At 56.0% G+C, this 23,117-nt stretch overlaps 1 protein-coding gene across 2 annotated transcripts in view; it reads right to left on the bottom strand.

Annotated features, from left to right (window-relative positions):
- ETS1 (ETS proto-oncogene 1, transcription factor) overlaps nt 1-23,117 on the bottom strand; it is a 73,581-nt gene that overhangs the window by 40,569 nt on the left and 9,895 nt on the right. The window contains exon 1 of one of the 2 annotated variants that reach the window (XM_082296920.1): nt 3,005-3,186. The exons of the other annotated variant lie outside the window; for it this stretch is intronic. Coding sequence (XP_082153046.1) covers nt 3,005-3,074 — 70 coding nt within the window. The 5' untranslated portion in view covers nt 3,075-3,186. Of the gene's footprint in view, nt 1-3,004; nt 3,187-23,117 lie in introns of those variants that run through there. 2 annotated transcript variants of the gene reach the window in all.

Genomic DNA, 23,117 nt, shown 5'->3' with positions numbered 1-23,117 from the left:
AAAAGTCCGGATTTCTGTGCTGCGTGTGCACGGAGCAAATCCCTTTTCCAGGAACAAATCCTCCCCTGCTCCTGTAACACACCTCCAGGGAAAGCAGGCAAAAGGAGAGCTGGATGCAGGATGGGGAGCTCAGCATCCCTGCTCCACCTGGGATGACCGGGAACGACACCTGGGATTACAACCCTGCTCTGGGACCTCGGGGGAAGCAAATCCGCAGCTTCCTTAGCAAGAGATGAGTGCCTGGAAACCCCAGCTACACCCCCCAGCTCCGGGAGCTGCTTCCCACTCTGCCCACAGCCAGCGAACGGAGCGTGCAGGAAACAAAGTGATTTGTGGAGGGCAGCGTTCAGCAGCCCCCAGGTGAAGTTCCCCTTGGGGTTGAATTTTGCGTGGTTTGGGGTTTTACTGTCTCAAAAACCATCCCACCCAGCCATTGGTGGATTGGCAGTGTAGGTACAACCACAAGTGATGTTACTGTCCTCTCCATCAGAGCCTCATAAAAATATCCATGCACATAAAATGGTACATTAAAGGAGAACCCACCTCCTTGGGGTTCTGCTCATCTCACCCACACATTCCTGCTGGTAACAGCATGGGTGGAGGGGGAAATTTGGCTTTGGAAGCTTCCTACAACTCCACATCCCCTCCAGGTTATTTTTAAACCCTTCGGACACACCACAAATCCCCCCGAAGTGTTGCAGGCAGAGGTGCGGGGTGGAGCAGTGTTTGGTTTGGGGGGTGAGAGGGGACAGGGGTGTGGTTTTATGGGGCACCCGGCACATCAAACATCCTGCACAACTGAAATCCTCTGGCTGCAGGGATCCTCCCTGCCCAGGGTTAACCCCAGGGATCACATCGGGCACGGCTGCTTTGTGAAGGGACAAGGGGCTGGAGTCCTTCTCAGCCCATTTTGGAATTCAGGACGATGGGAACACTTGGTGGCAGATTCAGGGCTGAAGGAGCCGTCAGGGAGCAGATGAGTCCTCCAGGAGCAGAGAGAAGTGATGTTCCCTCCCCGCAGCATGGTTGGATCCCAGGAACACAACCCAGCAGCATCCTCACTCCTTCCCTCACCATCAATCCCACCAAACCAGAAAGCTGCCGCGTTCTCCCCGAGCTGGAGGGGAAATGAGGTTAAGCCAGCTAATTGACAGCGCTGACCTTTGTGGCTCCCAGCGAGCGCAGCCACCAGCACAGGAGCGGCTGCAGCCGAGCCCGATGGGGGGGCAGCTCTTTTCTGCCTCTCGGGTTTGTGTTTTTCAGCGCTCTTCCTGCCCGAGTTTAAACTTTGGGTCGGCTCTAAGAACTGTTTGCTGACATCAGCTGCAGCAGAGCTTTCAGGGACGGAAGAAAATGAGCTTAAGGCAGGGTGAAACTCAGTCCTCCCTTCGGGCACCAGGGAATTCCACTGCTCCAGGGCTCAGACACCCAGAGCCTCTGTGAGAGCTCCCACCCACACCAGGAGAGTGCAAATTTAAACAGATACTTTATTCTGGAGTGAAAAGTGAACCCCATCCCACCCTGATGGTCCAGGTGTTTATTCCTATCCCATTTTCTGCCCTTCCAACAAAGCAAACTGCCCTCAGGAGCTGAAGGGCAGGAGTGAGTCTTCACCGAAGTTTTAGGAAATAGGCACAAGCGGGTCCTCAGCTCCGCTCGAGCCTCTCATTTCAGCTGCGTGGGTGCATCCTCAGCATCCCTCGGGCATTTTGAAGCCTGGTGCCCCCAGCCCACACCCCGAGCCAGGCGCAGCCCTGCTGTCGGGGCAGGGAGCACCGGCCCTGCTCTGACCAGCACAGGGTCAGAGGATGGGAGGAGGGATCCCAAGGGAGACACTCCTGCGCTGGACACTCCGTAGCCCACAGATGGCTGATGCCCAGGTGGGTGCTGACTTTGGAGCTCTTTGCAGCCCAGCTGATGCTGCACCAGCATCTACTGAAGTCTAAGCACCAACCCCTATGCGGCTCCAGCACTCAGCTGTCATTTTATTTCCACATGCAGGCCAAAATTCCAATGCCTGCAGGAGCTCTGCCTCCTTTCTGGCTTTCCTAGAAACTTCCTAACCAGCAGAGAAACGTACAGCTCAATCTTAAATTTGATTTTCTTCGCCGCACTGGCCCTGCACAAAATCCAGCAAACTTCCAGTGGGAATCACAGCAGGGAGAGATGAAGCAACAGGACTCGTTTTATGCAGAAAAAGGAGGTTTGGGGTTTTTTTTTCCTGCGGGCCCTCCTAGCTCCATCCTCCACCTCGCCCGGGCAGGGCAGAGAGCAGTTGAGCGCCCGGGGTCAGGAGCAGCCAGACGCCAGCAGTGTGTGAACAGCAGCCCTTATTCTGGTCAAGGCTCGGCTCGGAGCAGTAACCGCAGCGAGCAGCAGCTGAACTCACCGCTACAGCACACACAAACCCCCTCTCGCCTCCCTTCAGTAACGTGTTGCTCTCTCCACCCATTTATCCAGCTCCAGAAAGGAGGGGAAAAAAAAAAATCAAAGCGGCGGGTTTTCCTGGATTAAACGCGCAAAATCCAGAGTAGTTACTGCTGGAGCGGTGTTTCCCAAATACCACGAGTGCTTGGACCACACAAGGCATTTTCAGCGAGGGATGGGGGAACGCACATCCCAGCTAGAGACGGGGGAGTCCCGGGGAGCGCGTCTCTGCCGCCGGACGGGCTTCCCTGCATCCCGGCAAGGATGCCAGGCGCATGAGGGAAGGAGGCTGGAGGGCCGGCGGGATGGTTTTTAGGAGAAGGAGGGGGATGGAAAGTCCTAAAAGCGCTCGGAAAGTCAATTGGCCTTCGGCAGCGGGCAGAGTCCGGGCGGCACCGCTGCGCTGCGACTTGGGGTGCGCTCCGTGTTCCCTTCCCAAAGACACCCCCAAAAAGCCCACACCGACCTCTCTGATCACCCCCTCCCCCCCCCGGCCAAACCTCTCCCGCCGCCGCCCTCGCAGGGAGAAGGGGACGGGGCTGCGCGGAGCGGGGCGCGGAGGGGACACGGCGCTCACCGGGGGACGGGAAGAGCTCGATGTCCACCTTCTCCGTCTTGATGATGGTCAGATCCACCGCCGCCTTCATGGCTGGGGCAGCGCCGCGGGGGCGTCGCGCCGGGAGCGGGGGGCGGCGGCTGAGCCCCGCCGAGCGCGGAGCGGGGCGCCCGGGGCAGCGCGGCCGGCGCTGCCTCCCTCCTCCCGCTGCTCTTCCTCCTCCTCCTCCTCCTTCTCCTCCTCCTCCTCCTCCTCCTTCCTTCCTTCCTTCCTTCCTTCCGCGCTCCCTCGCTCCGCTCCCGGCTGCGCTGCGCTCCCTGCTCCTCTCCGCTCCGCCTCGCCCGTCCCCGCCGCCGCCGCCCCGGCCGGGCTGAGCCGAGGGGAGGGCGCTGGGCCGGCCCCGAGCAGTGACAGCGGCGGGAGGGACCCGCCCCGCCCCGCCCCGGAGGCGGCCCCGGCCCCCGGCGCCGCGGGGAGCGGAGCCGGCGCTGCCGGGGGAACGGGGCGTCCGGGCGTGGAGGGGGGGCAGCGCATCCAGGGCGCCTCCGCCCCGACCTCTGCTCGCATCCAGGCCCCCAAACACGGCGGAGTGAGAGTCTGAGCACGGGAAAATGCCGCCCCGGCTGGAGCCACTACCTGAAACCGGTGGTTCTTGAAACTGGGCCAGTTGTCTTCACCCCGCCTGTCTCGACATGAACCGCTGCCTTCCACACTCACCCCTTCAGCTCCCATCACCCCTTCATCTCCTCACGTTTCCATCACCCCTTCACATTCCCACCATCCCGCCTGGAGCAGCCTGATCCTGTCCCACACATTCGAACTCAGGGGCACAGCCAGGGCAGAGCTGTGCACATTGTGTCCTGGTGGGTGACAGCCAGGGGTGGCTGTTCCCAGGCCTGCTTGGTAGAGGTGGGAGGCCAAAAGGAGTTGGGAACTGACTGGATAAAAAGCATCTTGAAGATGCAAGATGAGTATCATGCCAGCACGGCATGGAGTTAACAGAAAAATACCGGTTTTCACATGAAATCTATTTGATTGTATTTAGGTAGCACAAACTTCAGACCACAAACGGCAGAGCAGAAGGAGAGAATGACTCACAGATGTCAGCTTACCGGCACGGAGAAAAAAAGTCATTAGCAACCAGCTCTTGTGGTTCTCTCACTCTGAAAGTGTGTAACAGCCTCCGACTCTCTGGGGCAGATCAGGCTGCTTCCATCAAAAATGGGCTCAAGTGAACACAGGCCTGGGGTCATGGCATTGCCCAGCCCTTGGGATGGACCAGGCTCCCGCTTGCAAACACCCCTGAAACCTCCCAAGGCCCCGAAAGATGAGCTGCAGATTCAAACGCTGCAGCTCAGGTTATTTCGCTTCTGCAGCGGGGCCTGTCTCAGCCACCACGGGCGTATTTATAGCAGGAGATTTGTGCAACCGAAAGAAGCTGCGAGGTGCCGGGGCAGACGCGGAGAGCTGGCTCTGGCTGCACGCGTGGCTTTGCCAAGGCAGGCAGATCGAGCAGCAGGGGGGCTGAGAGCTGGCAAAGCCCGGCAGGGAGCTCCGGCCCAAAGTTCATCTTCCTCACCCACTGACAACCTCTCCATTCCCAGTTTTACAGGCAGTCTTGTTTCCAATTCGCTTGCAAGCTCAGTCCTGGGCAACCTATTCCTGCAGCAGTGGAGTGGGACCAGCGATTTGCTGTGATGAAAAACCTCCTCCACTGATTCCCGAGGGCTCGGGAGAACCTGAGCCATGCTCAGAGTTGGAAACCTCGGCTGGTGGTTTGAAACCTACCACAGGAATGAACCTGGAAATCCGAAGGTGGAAAGAGGATGGTTGCAGGGATAAAATGTGGTCCCTCCCCAGGACAGGCTCATGTCCTTGCACCTGCCCCCGGTTTGGGTTTCTTTCTTCCCCCTACAGCAACAATTGAAGGAAGAAACTACAGAGAGATTTAGTAGACCGTTTCTAGCTGAAAATCAAAAGGGGATTCAGGAGAAACAGCTGCCTGATCTCTGATCCCTCCAGAGCAGGCTTGAGAAGAGAAACCCGATGCAGCTATCAGAGCCCCCCAGTCCTTTCCTTCCCGCGCTCGGCCGGGCTGGGATCCCGCGGCAGGGAGAGGAGGGAGCTGGCCGGGGGTGCCGGTTTGTGCAGCTGCCTGCCGGAGCCAGCAGAAAGCACCTGCGGTCCCAACCGTATGGAAATGACCCCCCCGGGCGGCTCGTTCGCCCCGCTCGGAGCGCGGCTGCAGCAAACCACAACCCCCGGACCGAAACAGGGGAGGAGGAGGCACGGCGAGGTCACCGGGACTCGCCCAAACACAAACTGGGACAGGCTGTTGGTGGCACACGGCACAAGGCTCTCCTGGGCAGAGGATGGAGCTGCAGGGATTGAGACGCAGCAACAGAGGAGGCCCTGAGGTGTCTCTGCTTTAGCCTCGCTCCCCTGGGCCGATGCTTTTGGCTCGGCCTCTCCTGCAGTGTTACAGTCTCGAGGACTGGCTGAACTCCAGAGCACCTGTGCTGGAGATCCTTCTCTTCTGGACCACGACAAAGCTGCTAATAAAGACCTTTCTCACAGCTTGTGCGGTTCTTATTAGGAGAGATCCACACGCTGCTGGCATCCTGGCTGAGCCCTGATCCCACACAGCCGATGACACCGAGCCCAGCTTGGGGCAGGATGGCTGCAGAGGAACTCTGAGCTTTGCCTCATCCCCTTGCGCCTCCCCAAACTTGTGTTCCATTTTGCTGGTGCAATGCATGGCAAGCCCTACACACAGGGAAACTGGAAATGCTTCCAAAAGTAGCACCAGGGCAAAAATCCCCAAAGGGGAGGAAAACAACGGAGTGGCTGCGGACGGAGGTTTCCTCCCAGGGCAGCTGAATCTCTCCTTCGAACTCTATCCCAGCAGCCGCCTTAATTTGTGTTCACTTCAGAGCTGCAACATGAAAGCCCTGGCTCTGAGCTCCAGCTGAGCCGCTCAATGGCTCAGTGTTCGCAGAAGGCATGGAAGGAATCCATTGATTAGTTTCTTCAGCTGGGATGTGACCATTCTGAGTCCAAGACCTGCCAAACATGACTTCGCCCCAGCAACTGGTTCCTATTTGCTGCTCTCAGGCTTTAGAGAAATCTTTCCTCTTCCCCATCCAAGTCTCACCCTCGTTTTCCACTGGGTGGTTACTGAGCATTAATATCCACTCAGGCTCTGTCTGGGGAGGGAGGATGCGGGGCTGGAGAGCGGCCCTGCAGCCCAGAGATGGGCGATAACCCTCTGCCCTCCCACCGCAGCGCCCCGCTGTTTGCAACGCTGGGAACAAAGAAAGGACGGGCAGTAATGCCCCATTGTTCCCGCGGCCGCTGACGAACCCTGGGTTAACAGAACAATAATAATTATTATTCATTTAGCACTGAGGAAAGGTATTAGGAGAGCAGAGACTTTGCCGTGATTTCCGAACCTTCCATGACCTCTCTCCTGGCTGGGGTGGCTCTTTCACTTCCCCACGGCCAAATTCACTCCTGTCCCAGCCCAGGGCAGCTGCTGGCTCTCCTTCAGATGCCATGGAGCTGGGACAGCTTCTCCTTTCCCTTGCATTTCCCCATTCCCATCCCAGCAGGAATTAGGTGTGACTTCTGGTCTGGAGAAGGAGCTTTTCCGAGCACTGCTGCTACCAAAACATGGTGTGAAATACAACGGCCATGGAATAACGTGGAGCATCCACCCAGCTGTAATGGCCAGGAAATGAAGAACACCATATCCAATTAAAACTGCAGGGGGATATTTATGGCAGAACGTAATTAGCCAAATTGGAGCCTTCCCCAAAACTGCCATGGGATTTTTAATGACCGCGAGCGGTCAGGGATTGGGTTTGATGTTTTGTCAAGTAAACAATATCCAGAGGGCATGGGACAAAAATCAGGAGCAAAGGGGAGAGGAAAAAAAAGAACAAAAAAGCAAAAAACTGTCCTGCAATTCCAGGGAGAAAGGGAGACATGAAAGGATTTATCGTAACGGGGACATTGTTGGAAGGAGCAGCGGCCACCACTCCAAGAAAGGAAAGAGCAGGGAGGTGGCCCTGGGCGTGGAGGTGGCCCTGTGCAATGAGAGGAAAGAGCAGGCAGCTGCCACGGCCGTTCCCCTGGGAGATACCCTTCCTGGAATTTAAAATGATACGAGAAATTCTTTCAAGCGCCGTAATAGCTGGGAAGTATTGGAGTATTTTGGTAAGAGGAGGCTGGACTAGCCCTGCTGACCCAGCCTCCCGCTTTTGGCTCGGGCAGGGCAGCAGAGCTCGTTAGTGGCACATCCTGCGTGTGCCCCCGGGCGGGCTGTGGGAGCCGGGCCGCTCCCAGACCCAGCGCCGGGGTCCCGGAGGTGCTGACCGTGCCCCAGATGTGGCCTCTGGGGTGCCCTCGCTGCGGGGCTGGAGGCACGGAGAGTCCCCCAGCCAGGGCAGTGCTCCCGCTGGGATCTCCAGCCCTGGGCCGGCCCAGCCCCGGGCCATCGCTGCCACAATGCCCTCCTGTGACCGCCTGTCCCCGGGCTCCGAGCCTCCGCGGCTCCTGCTCTCATTAAGTCCCGGCGGGGAGGGCTCACAAAAGCCGCTTTGTGGCCAGCGGGGGTCAAGGCTCGGCACGCAGAGCCACAGCCCCGTCACACGCCGGGGCACCCGAGCCAGCCTCACGAGCTGCCCGAGCACCTCCAAGTGCCTCCCAGAGGTGCTGATCCCGCACCTGAGGAGCTGCTCTGGGCTCCAGCAATGCCACCCTGACGGGAATCTCCTTGGCGGGCGTGCGGTCACTCACTCGTGTCCCTGCTGGATGGAAAACCCTCGTAAGCTGCTCTGCAGCGCTCTTTGCTCTCCAGACATTTTCCCTCTCCCCTCAAGTCACAGCACCAAGCTCTTGGTAACCACACCCTGAGGGGTTTTGCTGTTGAACTCCCGATACTCACAATTACACCGGGCATGTGCAGCTGATACACATCGAATCTCCCCCGCAGGACGCCCTCCCTCACCTTTGCTCGGATCTCTCTGGCCTCTCTCCTTCAGAGAACGAACAGCAGCCAGCTCAGGTTTAAGCAGCACAGCTCGTGGCTGCACTCTCAGCATTCACCAGTCTCTTCTTACTGAGCTGATCCCTGGCAGCCCTTGAAATTCCCTTCCAGGGACGCACGGAGGGTTTGTGCAGGAGAGGCAAAGGGATCTTTGCTCATAAACGGTCTCCTGACAGCCAGGCTCTGATCACTGATGCTTCTCTGCCCTTCCCATCTTTCCAAAACCCACCACCAGCAAAACAGCACCCAGTGCTTCACCAAACGCCGAGGGACAGCCACATTTCACTTCAGCAAGGTCCAAGAGCCACACGAGCACCTCCCAAGGAAGGTCAGTCCGGCTCCAAGCTCTGATAGAGAATCCACAGCCTGAGAAGTGGCAGCCAGCGGGAGAATCCCATGCTTGCAGCCAGCTGGAAGTGACCAGCCCAGGAAAATAAACCCCAGGACTGCGGTGACCCCCAGGTTAATGCCGGGGCCAGGACAGAGGGGTTCAAGTGATGGAAGTTTAATTCCTGGTCGGCATTTCCACCTTTGTGCTTCCATCCCTTTTTTTGGTGGTGCTTTCTCCCTTCCCAAGGAGCTGGGAGCTCAGCAGTGCCAAAGGAAAAGCTCAGGGGTGGGGGGTCGTGATGGGGTCTCCCCAGAGAGAGATTTGAGGGGAAAGCTCAGGAAAGAGAACTGGGATTTCTATCCCTGATTGCACAGGACCCTGAGAGGCACAACCAACCAAGGTGCCTCCATCCCAAACCACTGCCCTGCCACGGCCGTGAGGTGACAGGTGCACACAGCCAGTCTGGAGAGAAAATTCCGGGATGGGCACGATTATCCCGGAGCATGGAAATTCCAGGATGAGACCCACAGCCCTGGAACTGCCCTGCCCAGGGAGTCTCTGCCAGCAGAGACACCCCCAGCATCCCTCCTGGGGTGAGGGATCCGCCTGCAAACGCGGCTCAAAGAGGAAAAACCTCCTCTCCCGCAATTGTCCGCGCTTGGCAACCTGGCCTGGCAGCGACCAAACGCCAGGGAAATATTCCTCCCTACACGTGTTTGGGTTTTTCGGGGTGGTTTTCTTGGCCGCCGCCCCTGGCTCGGCAACAATGCCCGGCTTGTTCGGCCCCGCGCTGCAGGCCAGGCTTGAATGGATCTGTCTAAAATTATAAAGCGGGGCAGCCCCCGGGCTCTGCGAGATCACAGAGCCCACGCTGGGGCTGAACAAAGCCCCCGCTATTTCCCAACAATTAGCCCGGCTAAAAGGACATCTATCCGCTGCCATCAGAGCCACCACGTGCCTCCCAGCCAGCCCATTGTGCGGCTAATTAAATAACACGCCTCTCTCCCCGGGAGCGGCTCCTGATTAGCTCGCCCAAGGTCCTAAATCCTTGCGGGTGTGAATGGGAACAGCTGCTGGGCGGGGAATTGCGGCTCCGGAGGGGACACGGTCACCCCGCGACAGCCACGGGTGACTTCAGGGGGTTTAAGGCACCTTAAAACTCATCCAGTGCCACGCCTGCCTTGGCAGGGACACATTCCACTGTCCCAGGGTGCTCCAAACCCTGTCCAACCTGGCTTTGGACACTGCCAGGGACGGGGCAGCCACAGTTGCCCTGTGCCAGGCCCTCCCCACCCTCACAGGGATTAATTCCTTCCCCGTATCCCATTAAACCCACCCTCTTCCACTCTGAAGCCATTCCTCCTCATCCCATTTTCAGGAAACTGTTGAACAAAGATCCTGAGATCCAAGAGGGCTCAGCACACTCTGCTTGCCTATCCCAACCTCCCAACTCCCTGCAGCAAAAGTCGTGAAAACAGATGATTTATTTATTTATTATTTTTCATGCTTTGAAAAAATCAGATGCAAATATTTTTTCCAAATACGTTCCTGGCTGATACAGACCAGTTTCTTGTCAGGGTTTTTTTTTATTTTTCCCACAGTTCTCATTGGGTTAAAGCAGTGAAAAGAAAATAAACAAGGAAAATGTTGTGTCATTCAACCAGAGCTAAAACTTTCTATTTTTGCATTTTTAACATGGGAAGGAATTGCAAAATGGAAAAAAAAAAAAGGCCTATTAAAAGTAATTTGTTAACAAGCTCTTTTCACCCAGTTAGTTCACCTTTTCGAGGATTCTGTGGGAGGGGAAGGTTGAGGATGAGGCAAAAGGGAGGCTGGGAAGGCCGATTTGTGCTCTGTGAGATGAAACAAAACAACCTCTGGGGCTTGGGGTTTCCTTCCAATCTGAAAAGGAGTTCTGGGAAGGGAAGAAAATCCACTCAGATGATGAATCAAACACCCCAAGGCTGCCTGAAATGTCCTGGGATGTCATGTTTCAGGTCATGGATGGGGCCACCACAGCCCCTTATCCATCCCTGCAGGAGGTGGACGAGCACCTTCTGAACACCCAACCTGCACCAGTTCGACCCCAAAGCCTCAGGAGGATTTTCTCCCCATCCCAGCCCAGTTCCTCGGGCCAAGCTCCAGCACAACAGCTCAGAACCCCTGAATCACTCCAGATGTTCAACACCTTTCCCCACAGGCTCCCAAGACCCGGAAGAAATTCAGTTCCTTTCTGTCAAGGCCCCAGTCAGCCACAGTTGCAAATACCCCCTTTTAAATCATCATTTCCCACCCCTGGCTATTTCAATCATCGTTTTCACACCGAGGGAGCCTGGCTGGAGGACTGGGAAGGTGGGGCAGCAGATGAATGAGCTGATTTCCTGTGGACCCACTGCTGCTGCACAGCTCCATCCACCCAAGGAAAACAGCAAACCTCCATTCCTCATCCCTTGTGGGGGGAGGCAGCAGGAGGAAGGACACAGAGGAGGAGGCAGAGCTTGGCTTGGTTCTAATGGGGACCAAAGCTGGCTCCTATTTTCCAAACCCACCCTGGGGAGCAGCTGCTGGTGGAGCTTGGGTGGGAAAAAGCTGGGGAGCTTTAGGAATGCCTCGGGGAATTATGAATCAGTGCATGTGCACACCCATGGGGCTTCGTTGGAAAAGCACAGGGATCAACTCGATGCACGTCGCTGTTGAAATCAGACTTACCCCACACTCAGGAAATGCAAAGGTTTTACACCAAATAACCAAATTTTACAGGGATGCGTCCACAGGGCCAGGAAAAACGTCCTTTAAAGATGTGCCGTGGCTCACATGAAGGCTGCACAAGAACCCAGCCCCAAACCCAGCTTAACACAACCCTGGAGCAGCCTCCTCAGTCCTCAAACCCCACAGCCAGGTCTGAGAGTCCATCCATCCCAAACTCCCAAATAAAGGGCAGGAGCCAAGAAAAAGCTGCCTCCCCTCACCCAGCCAGTGCCCTCGATCCCAAAGCTCTGGGAATGGCTCCACAGCCACTTGATTAATAAGGGCCCAGGGGGGAAAAACCGTTTATATAACCTCGTCTTCTCTAAACTTCCTAAGTGCTTCAGAAAGTGGCTGCCCTGGAAACCCAAACTGGAAACGAAAAATATTATCCTGCCATTTATAAACATCCCCGGTGCTAATGAAGTGAGGAGCGGCAGCGACGGCCTGCCAGGGCAAGGTGCTCTTGGCGGGCGTGGGAGAGCCCCAAAACCCCTGATTTCAGGTGAGTGTGGAGGGGAAAGTCCTCCCACCATGATCCGGTGCCTCTGGAGCTGTGAGGCCCCTGGGCAGGGATTTGAGAAGAGAGATAGTTGTGGAAGTATGGCTCTGCTAAGGGCAGGGAAAAATGTGGGGGGAGAAGGGCAGGGTGACCACAGCCAGGCAGGAGCAGCTGGGAGAAGCCCCTAAAATCATTCCCTGAGCTCAGAGTGTGGCTGGGGTGAGGGAGCACGTCCTGCTCCTGGAAAGCAGAGAGGGAATTTCGGTGCTTGCTGCGCTCCAGACTCTGTGGGATGAGCTGCCCAGGCCGGGCTGCTCGTGCAGGTCAGCAGAGCACGGCTGTTTACACTGAATAAACACAGAGCAGCCCAAATTTAGCTCTCGGGTTCAACCACCCCGCGCCTCGCAGCCCCTTGGCCGCACATCCCAGCCAGAGAGCCAGGACAGCAGAACGCCCCAGCCCTCTGCTCCATCTGCTTTCCCTGCTGGCATTTCCCACGGAGATTTGTTTTTGCATCAGCACCAGAAAATGCTGAGGTTTGGCTGGAAATATTTGGTTTTGGTTTTGACAAAATATTGATGATTGCCGCCCAACAATCTGTCACTTTTGGCAGCAACAAGGAGAAAAGTGGAAAAAAAGAGAGGTTTTTCCTCAAGATATGGGGACTGAGCTGACACCCAGCCTGGGACTCGGCACAAGGGGAAGGCGAAACAAAGCTACTGGGCTGCCTCGTTATCCTGTCAGTCTGATTAGTGCCGAGCAAGGAAAACTGCTCCCACTTCCACGGCGCGGCTGTTTACCTGGATGGAAAAACTGCCAGAGCTGCCAGACACAGGAGGCCTCTGCTCTCCTGGGGTCAGGCAGGGGCTGCATGCAAAGCAGAGGTCTGGACACCTCTGCAGATGTGTCAGATACCCCAAGGTTGCTCGTGGGGAGGAGCTGGTCCAGGGCAGGAGGAGATGCCAGCTTTATTTCCATCACTGCTTTCCAGAATTAGTCCTGTCTTTGGAGCCTGGAAAACTGGGCTGAAATCTCCCAAGCGCTGACTCTTCTGCAAGATGCCTGGAACTGACCAAATTAGAATTTTTCCATGAACAGGCTCCCTTGGGGCATCTCTCCCTTTTGTCCTTTTCTACCTCAGTGCTGACATCAGTTTGACCAAAGCAAGAGCCCCCTGGCCCTGCCTGAACCTCAGATGTGGAGAGTGAATCACACAGACCAGGGACAAAGGCATTCCTGACTCCTGAAAAAGAACTGCTGCTGAGTTAAGGAGAAGGAGTTTGGGCTGGATCTCCTTAGAAATCAAATCTCCCCTTCAGTGGAGCAGTTTCTTTTCTCCATTTCTCCTAAATACCCAACCCTGGCACAGCTTGAGGCTGTTTTCCCGTGCCCAGTCCCTTCTTAGCCATGAGAAAAGACCAACCCCCCACTGGGCTCCACCTTCCTGCCCGGGATTTGTGGAGATCCCGGCTTTGCATCCCAACCTGCCCTTGAAGCATCACAGGGGAAGGAAAAACATCAAGAGAAGCCCTGGGTCTACGAGGGGATCAGAGGTCTCCAAAGCAGCTCCCAGAGCATGGACAAGCTCCTTTGGTGAGCTTAAAGCTGAAAATGAGCCCGCGTGCAAATGTCACCCTCCATCCCAAACTGTTCCCACACCTCGCTGAAGCCACTTGGAGACAGGGAGAGAGTGTCCCATGACTGTCCCACAGGGAAACCGTCATCCCAACACACGCAGGACCTCATTGTCCCTGCCTGTCCCTCGCCAGGACCAGCTGCACAGAGGAGCCACATGCCAGCTCTGGTCAAACAGCCAACAGCTGACCCAGTGCAGCTTTTCCAAAGCCTATTGATCCCAAAGCCCACAGGGGAAGGTCCATCCGGGGGCCAGGAAAGTCCAGCACGTGCTGGGGAGGCTGGAGGCAGCTCCAGGGCCGGCCATGCTGGCAGCCAAGGATCACTTCAGACATCTCTTTCTGTGTGTAATCTGAAGCACTCGCACAGCCCCGCTCTCCAGGGACCCCAGCCACTCCCCTGACCTCGCTGAATTAAGCACAGCCATAAAATGTGCACTGAATTAATCATCTGCATCTCCAACGTGAGAAACGGCTGTGCAGGGGCTCATGGGAGCGGCTGCAGGGATTTAGGGATCTCACTCCAGTGGAAGGCAGTGGGGTTTGGATGCCTAAAGACTTTCTGGTGAGTGACGGAGCCAAGGTCTTCCAAAACCCCCGCGGTAAGACTCAGCCTGGTCTCCCAGATCTTATCCCTGGGAACCCTTCTCCCATAAAAAGCCTCAGGTCCAGGCTGGACAGGGCTTGGAGCAGCCTGGCCCAGTGGAAGGTGTTCCTGACCAGGGGACAAGATGAGCTTTGAGGTCCCCCAGCCCAAACCATTCTGGGCTTCTCTGACTCCATGACCATGGGTGCTGGGAAGAGTCACCAGGACTGGGAGCTCGGGTGGATGAACCCCTCACGCCCTGGGAAGAGGAGATTGCACTGCGGGGTCCCTGCAGTCCGACGGCTGATTGCTGCAAAGCTGGGGTGAAGAAGGATCTGGGAGAGCAGCCAGAGATCAGGGACCCCGTATTCCCCCCAGGAGCTCCAGGCAAGGTGAGAAAGAGGCACAAGGCAGGTTCTGGTAAATGAGGTGCAGGCTCCTTTGGAAAGCTCAGCCCTGGCTCTGCTCAGAAAAGGAGGAATCATTCCCATTCCCAATTAACAGCAGGGGCTGATTTCTATCCCACTTTAGGAGAGCAGAGAGATGCAATCCCTTCCAGGGCTTTCAAGGAATGTCCATCCTAATGCTGTCCTTTAAGCCTGGCACCTCCTCCTGCTCTTCCCCTCTCCAGCCTGGATGAACTCCCGGAGCGGTGCTGGGGCACAGGACAGTCCCATCCTCCTGGAATTGTCTCTGTGTTGGAAATAACAATTAAAGGAACAGACAGACCATCCTAATTGACCCCCCCCTCCCCAAACGTCTGACAGCAGTTTCTCAAGCTGAAGTGATGCAAATAGCTCAGATAAGGCTCAGATAAAGTATCTGTGCTCTCAAGGGCTTATCTGAGCTGAACACCAACTCCAAAACTCCTGAAATTTGCCCCGTGGGACTGTCTCTGGAGCTTGATTTCCATCTGAAGCCCTGACCTCCAGAGGCTGCAGAAACAGCTCCTGTTCAAATGCATTCTTGAGATAGCAGGGTGGGACCCGGCAGGTCTGCAGCTCCCCTATCGAGGCTATCTGGGATTTGCCTCCTGGTGGGAATGTCGCAAGAGCGGAGCTGATGGCTCAAGGAACCGGTGACGGCACCTTTCACCACCCCCAGGGCTGAGGGAAAACCTTCCCCGGCTCTGATGGAAAGATCACTTTCCCTTGGCTCGCGATTGTTCCGTGCTGGCTTTGGCTTCTGGGTCTTGCTCAGCGATTCCAGGCTTGTGGGACAGCTCAGGGAATTCCCTCAGGGACTGCAGCAGTGTGGGCATCAGGATAAGATTTGGGGTTCCTGGGTGCAAAATCTCTTCGGGTTCTCTGACAATCCCAGCCTGGCAGGAGGCAAAGGGAGTCAGCAATCCCTGGGACAAGGTCTGGTGGAACCTTCCCCCAGGCTCTGCTCTTCACTTACAGACATTCCTGCTTAGAGATCCAGCCTTTCCAAAAAGACAGAGCTGCAAAAGCTGTGAGACCTGGCAGTGGCATCCATTCCTAGTGCTCAGCTCAGGATGGGAAAGGAGCTGGGAAGTCCAAGGCCAGGCTCAGAGAAGGATAACTGAGACCTCTTTAAGTTGGCGCAAAGGCCCCTGGGCTCCCTCACACCTGGGCTGACCATTGCTCGTCCTGTGGGAGCACCGAGGGTCTCCCATCTTCCAGCCAGATCCCATATTCCGTGTGCTCTGCAGACACAGGAGTAAAAGAGAGCAGGAAGGATCCCTCCCTGAAGGGTCTGTGAGCAAAGAATCCACAATCTAACCATTCATACACCTCATGCAAATCTGGCAAGTATGGGAAAAAGGAGCTTTCTGAAAACCTTTCAAAGCTCTGCAGAAATTGCCGAAATCCCGCTGATCCAAGCAGAGAGAGATTTCCTCTCTGCAGAGCTTTGCAGCCGGCAGGCAGAGTTCTCAGGCAAGAATAACGATGAAATTCTATAGGATGGCTCATAAACCAGAGAAAAAAATTCATTTCCTACTCAAAATTCCCAATGGGCTCATTCCCAAAGGGCCACAGGACTGCTGCGGAGCGCTGGCTCCCCTTCCACCCCATGCCCTGGTCACAAAACTGGGATTGAGGGAAAACGTGTGGGCAGGTCTGGGCTCCCAGAGCTCTGCAGCCCCAGGGTTAACCACAGGCACTGCATCCCAGGGACTGAGGGAAAATGCTCCATGGATGGCACTGGCAGCACAGGGGTTAACCACAGGCACGGAATCCCAGGGACTGAGGGAAAATGAGTGGGCAGGTCTGGGCTCCCAGAGCTCCATGGCACTGGCAGCCTCAGGGTTAACCATGACCCCCCAAAAAACCCTAGGGACTGAGTGAAAACGCTCCATGGATGGCACTGGCAGCCCCAGGGTACCAAATCCCAGGGATTGAGGGAAAACGCTCCATGGATGGCACTGGCGGCCCCAGGGTTGACCATGAGCACCCAAATCCCAGGAATTGAAGGAAAATGAGCGGGCAGGGTCCAGGCTCCCAGAGCTCTGTGGCACTGGTAGCACCGGGGTTAACCACGGGGCACCAAATCCCAGGGACTGAGGGAAAACGCTCCATGGATGGCACTGGCAGCACCGGGGTTAACCACGGGGCACCAAATCCCAGGGATTGAGGGAAAACGCTCCATGGATGGCACTGGCAGCACCGGGGTTAACCACGGGGCACCAAATCCCAGGGATTGAGGGAAAACGCTCCATGGATGGCACTGGCAGCCCCAGGGTTAACCACGGCGGCGCCCTGCGAGGCAGCGATTTCTGCTTTATTTCAGCAGGGGAAGTGTGTCCCGGCCTGATTAGCCCAATGGTTTCCTCTTTTCCCATAACCTCCAGACCCCCATGGCCTAAGTGTTTACTTTCTGAAATAAAAAATCTGCCAGTGTTTTTCTTTTTGCGGGGCATGTGTATTTTGGGAGGATTCGGGGGGAGGGAAGCGGAGGGGGAGCTGAGTGGGACGGGAGGCTGGCGCACACCTCCCTCCCCTCTCCCACCCCTCACCCCAGCTCCTTCCCAGCTGCAGCCTCGGAGCTGAGACTTCTGGCTTCGATGTGAGGAAGAGAGAGAGAAACGCATTAATGAGAGAGTTCAGGCTCTTGCTCCAGCAGCCATAAACACAGGGAACATCTGGAGGGGGAGAGAGGTGCTCCAAGCTGCCAGCAGCTAAAAGGATCAGGCTGTTTGCAGGGTCCCGGATTCCCTGCTCCCCACAGCCCATTGTCCATCCTGGGAGAAAACACAATCAGAGCATCCTAAAGGGTGATGGAACCCTCTAAGATCATGCAGCTCAACCATTCCCCCAGCACCGCCAGGCCCACCACTGAACTGTGGCCCCCAGAGCCACATTTACACATTTTTTGAACACTCCAAGGGACAGGGATTCCACCGCTTCCCTGCGAAGCCTCTTCCAAATCTCTCTCCTCATTTCTGCTGCCCTCCCTGCTCCTCCCCAGCCCAGCAAAGCCTCCCTAAGTGCTGAGTGCTGCTCTGGAGAGGGTGCTCTGCTGCCCAGTGTCCCCACAGGTCACAGTTGTGAGGAATTTTCTTGGGAAAGCTCAAACACCGTCCCCCCACCCGCTTCAGTTCTGCTTTGTGTGGCCTGTCTGAAGCGTTTGGAGGTGCAGGATGGTTTCCTCCTCTGGAAAACCAAACAGGTACACCCACAGCTCGCTCCATCCCTACAGAGGGGTCAGTCCTGCTCCCAGGGCACCCCAAAATGAGACCTCTCCTGCAGGCATCCTCAGGGCATCAGGGAAGCCCTGGACAGGCTGTGTCTCAGTCCCCTTGCTCCAGACTCCACATCCCGTTATTCCTTTCCCAGATGGGAGCTCTCGGTGCCACTGCTCCTTTTTGCAGTTCCCAAACTTGAGTTTTGCCTCTTGCTGAGCTCCCACGCCTCTGTTACACCTGAGAACCCCAGCAAATCTCCAGGCTTCTTCCAAAACCCACACACCAACGTTCCAGCTTTCCCCCAGCCTCATCCCGGGGACCAACACCCTGATCCAAGCATGACCCCTCATCCCCAGCTGACTCCAGTCTGCAGCTCAAGTGGGAAAAGAGCTCTGAGCTCATTCTCTGCTGATGACCAAGGCACAGGGAGCTCCCCGGGGTTTTGGCTTGGAGAGGTGACACAGAGAATTTTCCAGAGTCAGGCAGGAAACCAATGGAAAAGCGAAAGCCTGGATTTTTGGCATTCTGTTGCCTCAGTGCAAAAAATCCTCTCCAAGTGCTGAGCTGCAGCAGGTCCCAGCATCACTGAGTGCCACGGGATCGCCTGTGTGTGTTTTCCTCAGCTGGGAAACAACAGGATCCACAGGAACCAGCACTCCAGCTCCCAAAGCAGGGACTGCTCATCCTTCCCAGGACATTCGAACACACCCCCAGCATCCCACAGCCCTGCAATTCATTCCCAAGGCACAGAGGGATCTCTTCTCTCCACCAACAGACTGGAAAGTGCACTTAACAGAGAAAATGATCTGTGTCCTTCAGCAGCCCAGAGTGTCCCAGCACAGCAGCTGCGACCGGCCTTTACCTGCAGCCAATGGAACCCCTCAAGGTCCACAGGGGAAAAGTGAAAGAAGCCCCCATTCCAGCCAGAACTGAAACAGCTCCGGACTCAGAGAGGCTGTGCCACCTCAGCGGCCAGAGGGTGACAACAGAGCCCAGAAGCCTCACTCAGCCCCCGAGCCGGGGAGAGCTGTGGGTCAGGGAAGGCTGCAGCAGGTTGGGAAGGGGCAGGGTTTTGTGCAGGGCTTTGTCCGAGCCACAGAATGAATTCCCATCCAGGGCATCCCTCCCCGTGGGAGTTCACCCCGATTTTCCCCCGTCCTGCTTCCCTTCACCTTCCTCCACATCCCCCTTGGCTGCTCCCATTTTGTTAAAGAGGGTGAGGAGAGCCTGGCTGCTCCAGGGATGAGCCTGACTGGCCCAGGGATGAGCCTGGCTGCTCCAGGGATGAGCCTGGCTGCTCCAGGGATGAGCCTGGCTGGCCCAGGAAAGAGCCTGGCTGCTCCAGGGATGAGCCTGGCTGGCCCAGGGATGAGCCTGGCTGCTCCAGGGATGAGCCTGGCTGGCCCAGGAAAGAGCCTGGCTGCTCCAGGGATGAGCCTGGCTGCTCCAGGGATGAGCCTGGCTGCTCCAGGGATGAGCCTGGCTGGCCCAGGAAAGAGCCTGGCTGCTCCAGGGATGAGCCTGGCTGGCCCAGGGATGAGCCTGGCTGCTCCAGGGATGAGCCTGGCTGCTCCAGGGATGAGCCTGGCTGGCCCAGGGAAGAGCCTGGCTGGCCCAGGGATGAGCCTGGCTGCTCCAGGGATGAGCCTGACTGGCCCAGGGATGAGCCTGGCTGCTCCAGGGATGAGCCTGACTGGCCCAGGGATGAGCCTGGCTGCTCCAGGGATGAGCCTGGCTGCTCCAGGGATGAGCCTGGCTGTCCTGCAGGCGGGAGCAGCAGCTGTGCGTGCCCTGTGAGAAGGCGCCCATTCATCTCCGCGAGAGCGTGCGGGGGAGGCAGCGCAGCACAGGGGAGGGGGAAGTGTTGGAGGAGGCTGAGAAAAGGAAGGAGGCCACAGTTAAAAATAGGATAAAAGGACATGAAAAAAAAATAGCAGATTTAAAAAAAAAAAAAAAAGAAAAAGCTGCGCTCAGAAAATGCTCTGCAGCTGGAGAAGCCATCGGGCTGAGCCTGGTCAGCTTTACCTTCCCCCCTTCTCCTCCTCCTCTCCAAGCCCCCTTCCTCTGAGCGTGGGCCTGGAAGATGGCCCAGAAAGCGCTCACAGAAAGCGCTTTCCTGCGGGGTTCTCCACCGGGAGAAGAGCAGGCAAAGGAGGGGGACACGTGGGGAAAAGCTGGGAGGGTTTGCCACGGAGGCGGGCGGCCCCGTGAGACCCTGGGCTGGGAGCTGGGCTGGAAGGAGGATCACAGGGTCAGCAGGGTGAGGGCACAGGGAGCATCCAGCCCTGCTTTGTGTGGGGCCAGAGCACACCCAGGAGTTTCTCCAGCTGCGAGGGCTTGCTTGGCTCTCCTGCCCAAACCAGCACAACACCAGGGCAGCCCAGGCTGCAGGGACTTGATGCCCATGAAGCACCAGCTCTGCTTTTTGCTCTCCAGAAGATCCCTGGAACTGTTCAAGGCCAGGCTTAAAGCATCCTGCTCTGGTGGAAGGTGTCCCTGCCTGTAGCAGGGGGTTGGAATGAAATGATCCTTAAGGCTCCTTCCAACCCAACCCATTTGGGGATTCTGTGATTCACTTCTCAGTGAAGGCAGGAGCACTCCCCCAAATGCTCCAGAAGTATCCAAAAGGCTGGGAATACCGTCGGTCTAAGGATGCTAATTCAGCACAACAGTTGTAGAAAGTTCTCCCACTGCAGTCAGAGTCATTCCATCCCTCACTTGCCATTAACAACAGTTTTATCTCCCCTATCAGTAAGGAAAACAAACCCGCTCTGAGTGGAAGGGGCTGTTCAAGTGGCCTTGGCTCCTAAAGGCAGCACAGCCAGCACTGTGTCCATGCTGGAACTGGAATGGAATCACAGAACCCCGGAGTGGTTTGGGCAGGAAGGGACCTCAAGGATCTCCTCATTCCAACCCCTGCACCGCGGGCAGGATGCCATCCCCTCGGTCAGGTTGCTCAGAGCCCCACAACAATTTGATAATTCCAATGTCAAATCTTTCCTTCCACTCCAGTTTTACACCTAACTTTGTATCATCCAAAAAATACTCCCATGGAGGAATATTAGGATCCTATTTCTTTATGGATTCGCCATACGGTGCCAAGCATGGCTTTCAGCATCCTTCCAGCAATGCTTTGGGCAGGCACAGGGCACCTGCAGGTGGGTGGAGATGGAGCAGCCGTGGTGCCCTTACAGTCCTGATGCCGCCTGTGCAGGGAGCAGAGCTCCTGTCCCTGAGCAGCTGGCAACTCCTCTCTGGGTGGCTTTGTTCTGCCACCTCTGGGCTGGGCCTTCCCCTCGCTGTGGCGATCCCTGGGCAGTGACATCCCCAACATGTGCACCACACATTGTGGCACGAGCTAACAAATGAAACTGACTCCAGCCCGCTTTCAAATGTCGGCTTTTTAAAGCCAGAAAAACTCCACCCCTTCTTGCTTTATCTATGAGCTAAATCCACACCAGGCTTTCCTTTATCCATATCACAGAATAATCTTATCAGCTTCAAGCACAGTGTAAATAAACTTGCCCAAACTTCAAAGGCAAAGCATCTTCCCTAAACGCAAGCAGCCCTCAAACTCTTCGAAATGTTGTGGGTTTCTATTGCAGGAGGATATATTCACACTTGCATTTTCCTTGTTGACTTGTTTCTTTCACCAACATCAAGACCATGAAAACCAAAATAGCCTCTGGTGCAGCAGAAGAATAGATGACAAATGGTTTTCATGTGCAGCCGAGACACAAAGGAGAAATGAAAGGCTGTTCCTGGCCCCATATACAAATAAGAGTTTCCTCTCGTTTAAAATTAGAAACTGCTCTAGACTGAAGAACCAGCAACACTAAAAAACAAATCAGAGAAAGAGCACCTTGCATGGCAACAGGAAGAACTGAAAAGTAATTCTTAGGTATTGCAAGAGAACCGGGGGCTTGTCCTGCTCATCCCAACTCACTAAAAGCTGGATCAAAACCTGTGGAAGACAGCAACAGCTTGGATTTCTTTCCCTGGCTTCACTGAGGTTGGAGGCAGGCTCCAGCCTCTGTATCAAGCAAGCTCACAGAGCCAGTGTGGGGTGAGGAGGAGCTGGGCTGCAGATATGTTGGTCCCCGGAGAGAGCACTTCCACAGAGAACGGGAGAGGGTTGGGGAAAAAAACCCTAAAACAACTTTCCAGGCACAGACTTGCAAAATGTTTGAGCAAATCCAAATGCTGCCAGGGCAGATTTCATCAGAGCAGAGCTGACATCATGCTGAGAGAGGTCACCCACAGGAGTTGAGCAAATAGCTGGAATAAGGACGCCTGGGAATAGCAGAGGGGCTTTGCTCCAGCCACAGGCACAGCTCCGTGTGTCCATCTCCTGCTCACACTCAAGTGCTCAGCAAAGGAGAAAGGAAAAACTCAAATGCCTGAACCTTTGCCAAGGAGAGATTTCAGACTGTACATCTGACCGCAGCAGTGGCTGGTTCTGCTGAACTCTTCAGCTGCAGAAAGCTCTGAGCACCAGGGCTTTCCCTCCCCAGGGGCCAACGAGCACCACTGATGAGCAGGAACTGGTTCCAGGAGAGCAGCACATGCCACAGGAAAGCTGGCACGGGGTTTGAGCCCTTCAGGACAGGCTTATGTGGGACTGAAGTGAAACATAAACTTCATCTTGGCCCTTGGCAAAGGTCACCTTTGTGCAACCTGAGCTCTTTCTCTTGGTTCTGTGGCCAGGCTGTGCTGGGGGTACCTGAGCCCTGGGCTGCTCCCTCCTCACCCACCCCAGGCCAGAGACCATCTGCTCCTACAAGAGTCCTGGAATCCCAGGATGGATGGGACCTTAAAGCTCCTCTCGTTCCACCCCACCTTCCACACCACAAGAAACAGCCCAAAGCACAAGCTCAGCATGAAAATTCATGTGTTGAAACACACATGGGGCAAGAACCAGACAGCGGTGCTTTTGTAACAACTTCCAAACTAGAGATGTGTGGGAGGAGACATCAGCTAGGCCAGGCTGGGAACACATTCCCTAGGCCAGGCTGGGGATTGCTTTAGCTGATGGCCCAGCCTGGCCACTCACCTCTGGCTCTGGTGACCACCACCCTCCCAAGGAATCATAAAATCCAGAACTGGGTTGAAAGAGACCTTAAAGCCCATCCAGTGCCACCCCCTTCCAAGGGCAGGGACACCTTCCACTACCCCAGGTTGCTCCAAGTGTCCCAATCTTGGACTCTTCCAGGGCTGGGGCAGCCACAGCTGCTCTGGACACCCTGTGCCAGTGCAAGTCACTGAGTTACAAGAGACCCAAAATTTCCACCAGAGCGGAAAGGAAATTTGGGCATCCCCATTTCCTTGTAAGCCTCCATGGATGCCACTTTCCAAAGTCACTCACCAGGAGCCAGGACATCAGTCCTGCAAATGCCAGGAGAAATGCAGAGGATGCCACCAGCAGCTTGGCAGGTCCACCCTGCCCATGGGATCCTCCTGGACACCCCAGGGAGCAGCAGGCAGGGCTGCTGCCCCTAAATGCAAGGGAGATGCACCCAGGACTTCAAAATTCCAAAACCCAGCAAAACGCACAGCAGGAAGAGGAGAGGAGGTCTCCCACACCATAGCAGGGAAGAAGGAAGCTCCCACCCTTCAGCATCACTTCAATTGGAGGAC

The sequence above is a fragment of the Coloeus monedula genome (assembly GCF_965178545.1).
Source record: "Coloeus monedula genome assembly, chromosome: 25".
Taxonomy (NCBI): Eukaryota; Metazoa; Chordata; class Aves; order Passeriformes; family Corvidae; genus Coloeus; species Coloeus monedula.
This window is presented reverse-complemented; position numbering and strand designations above follow the sequence as displayed.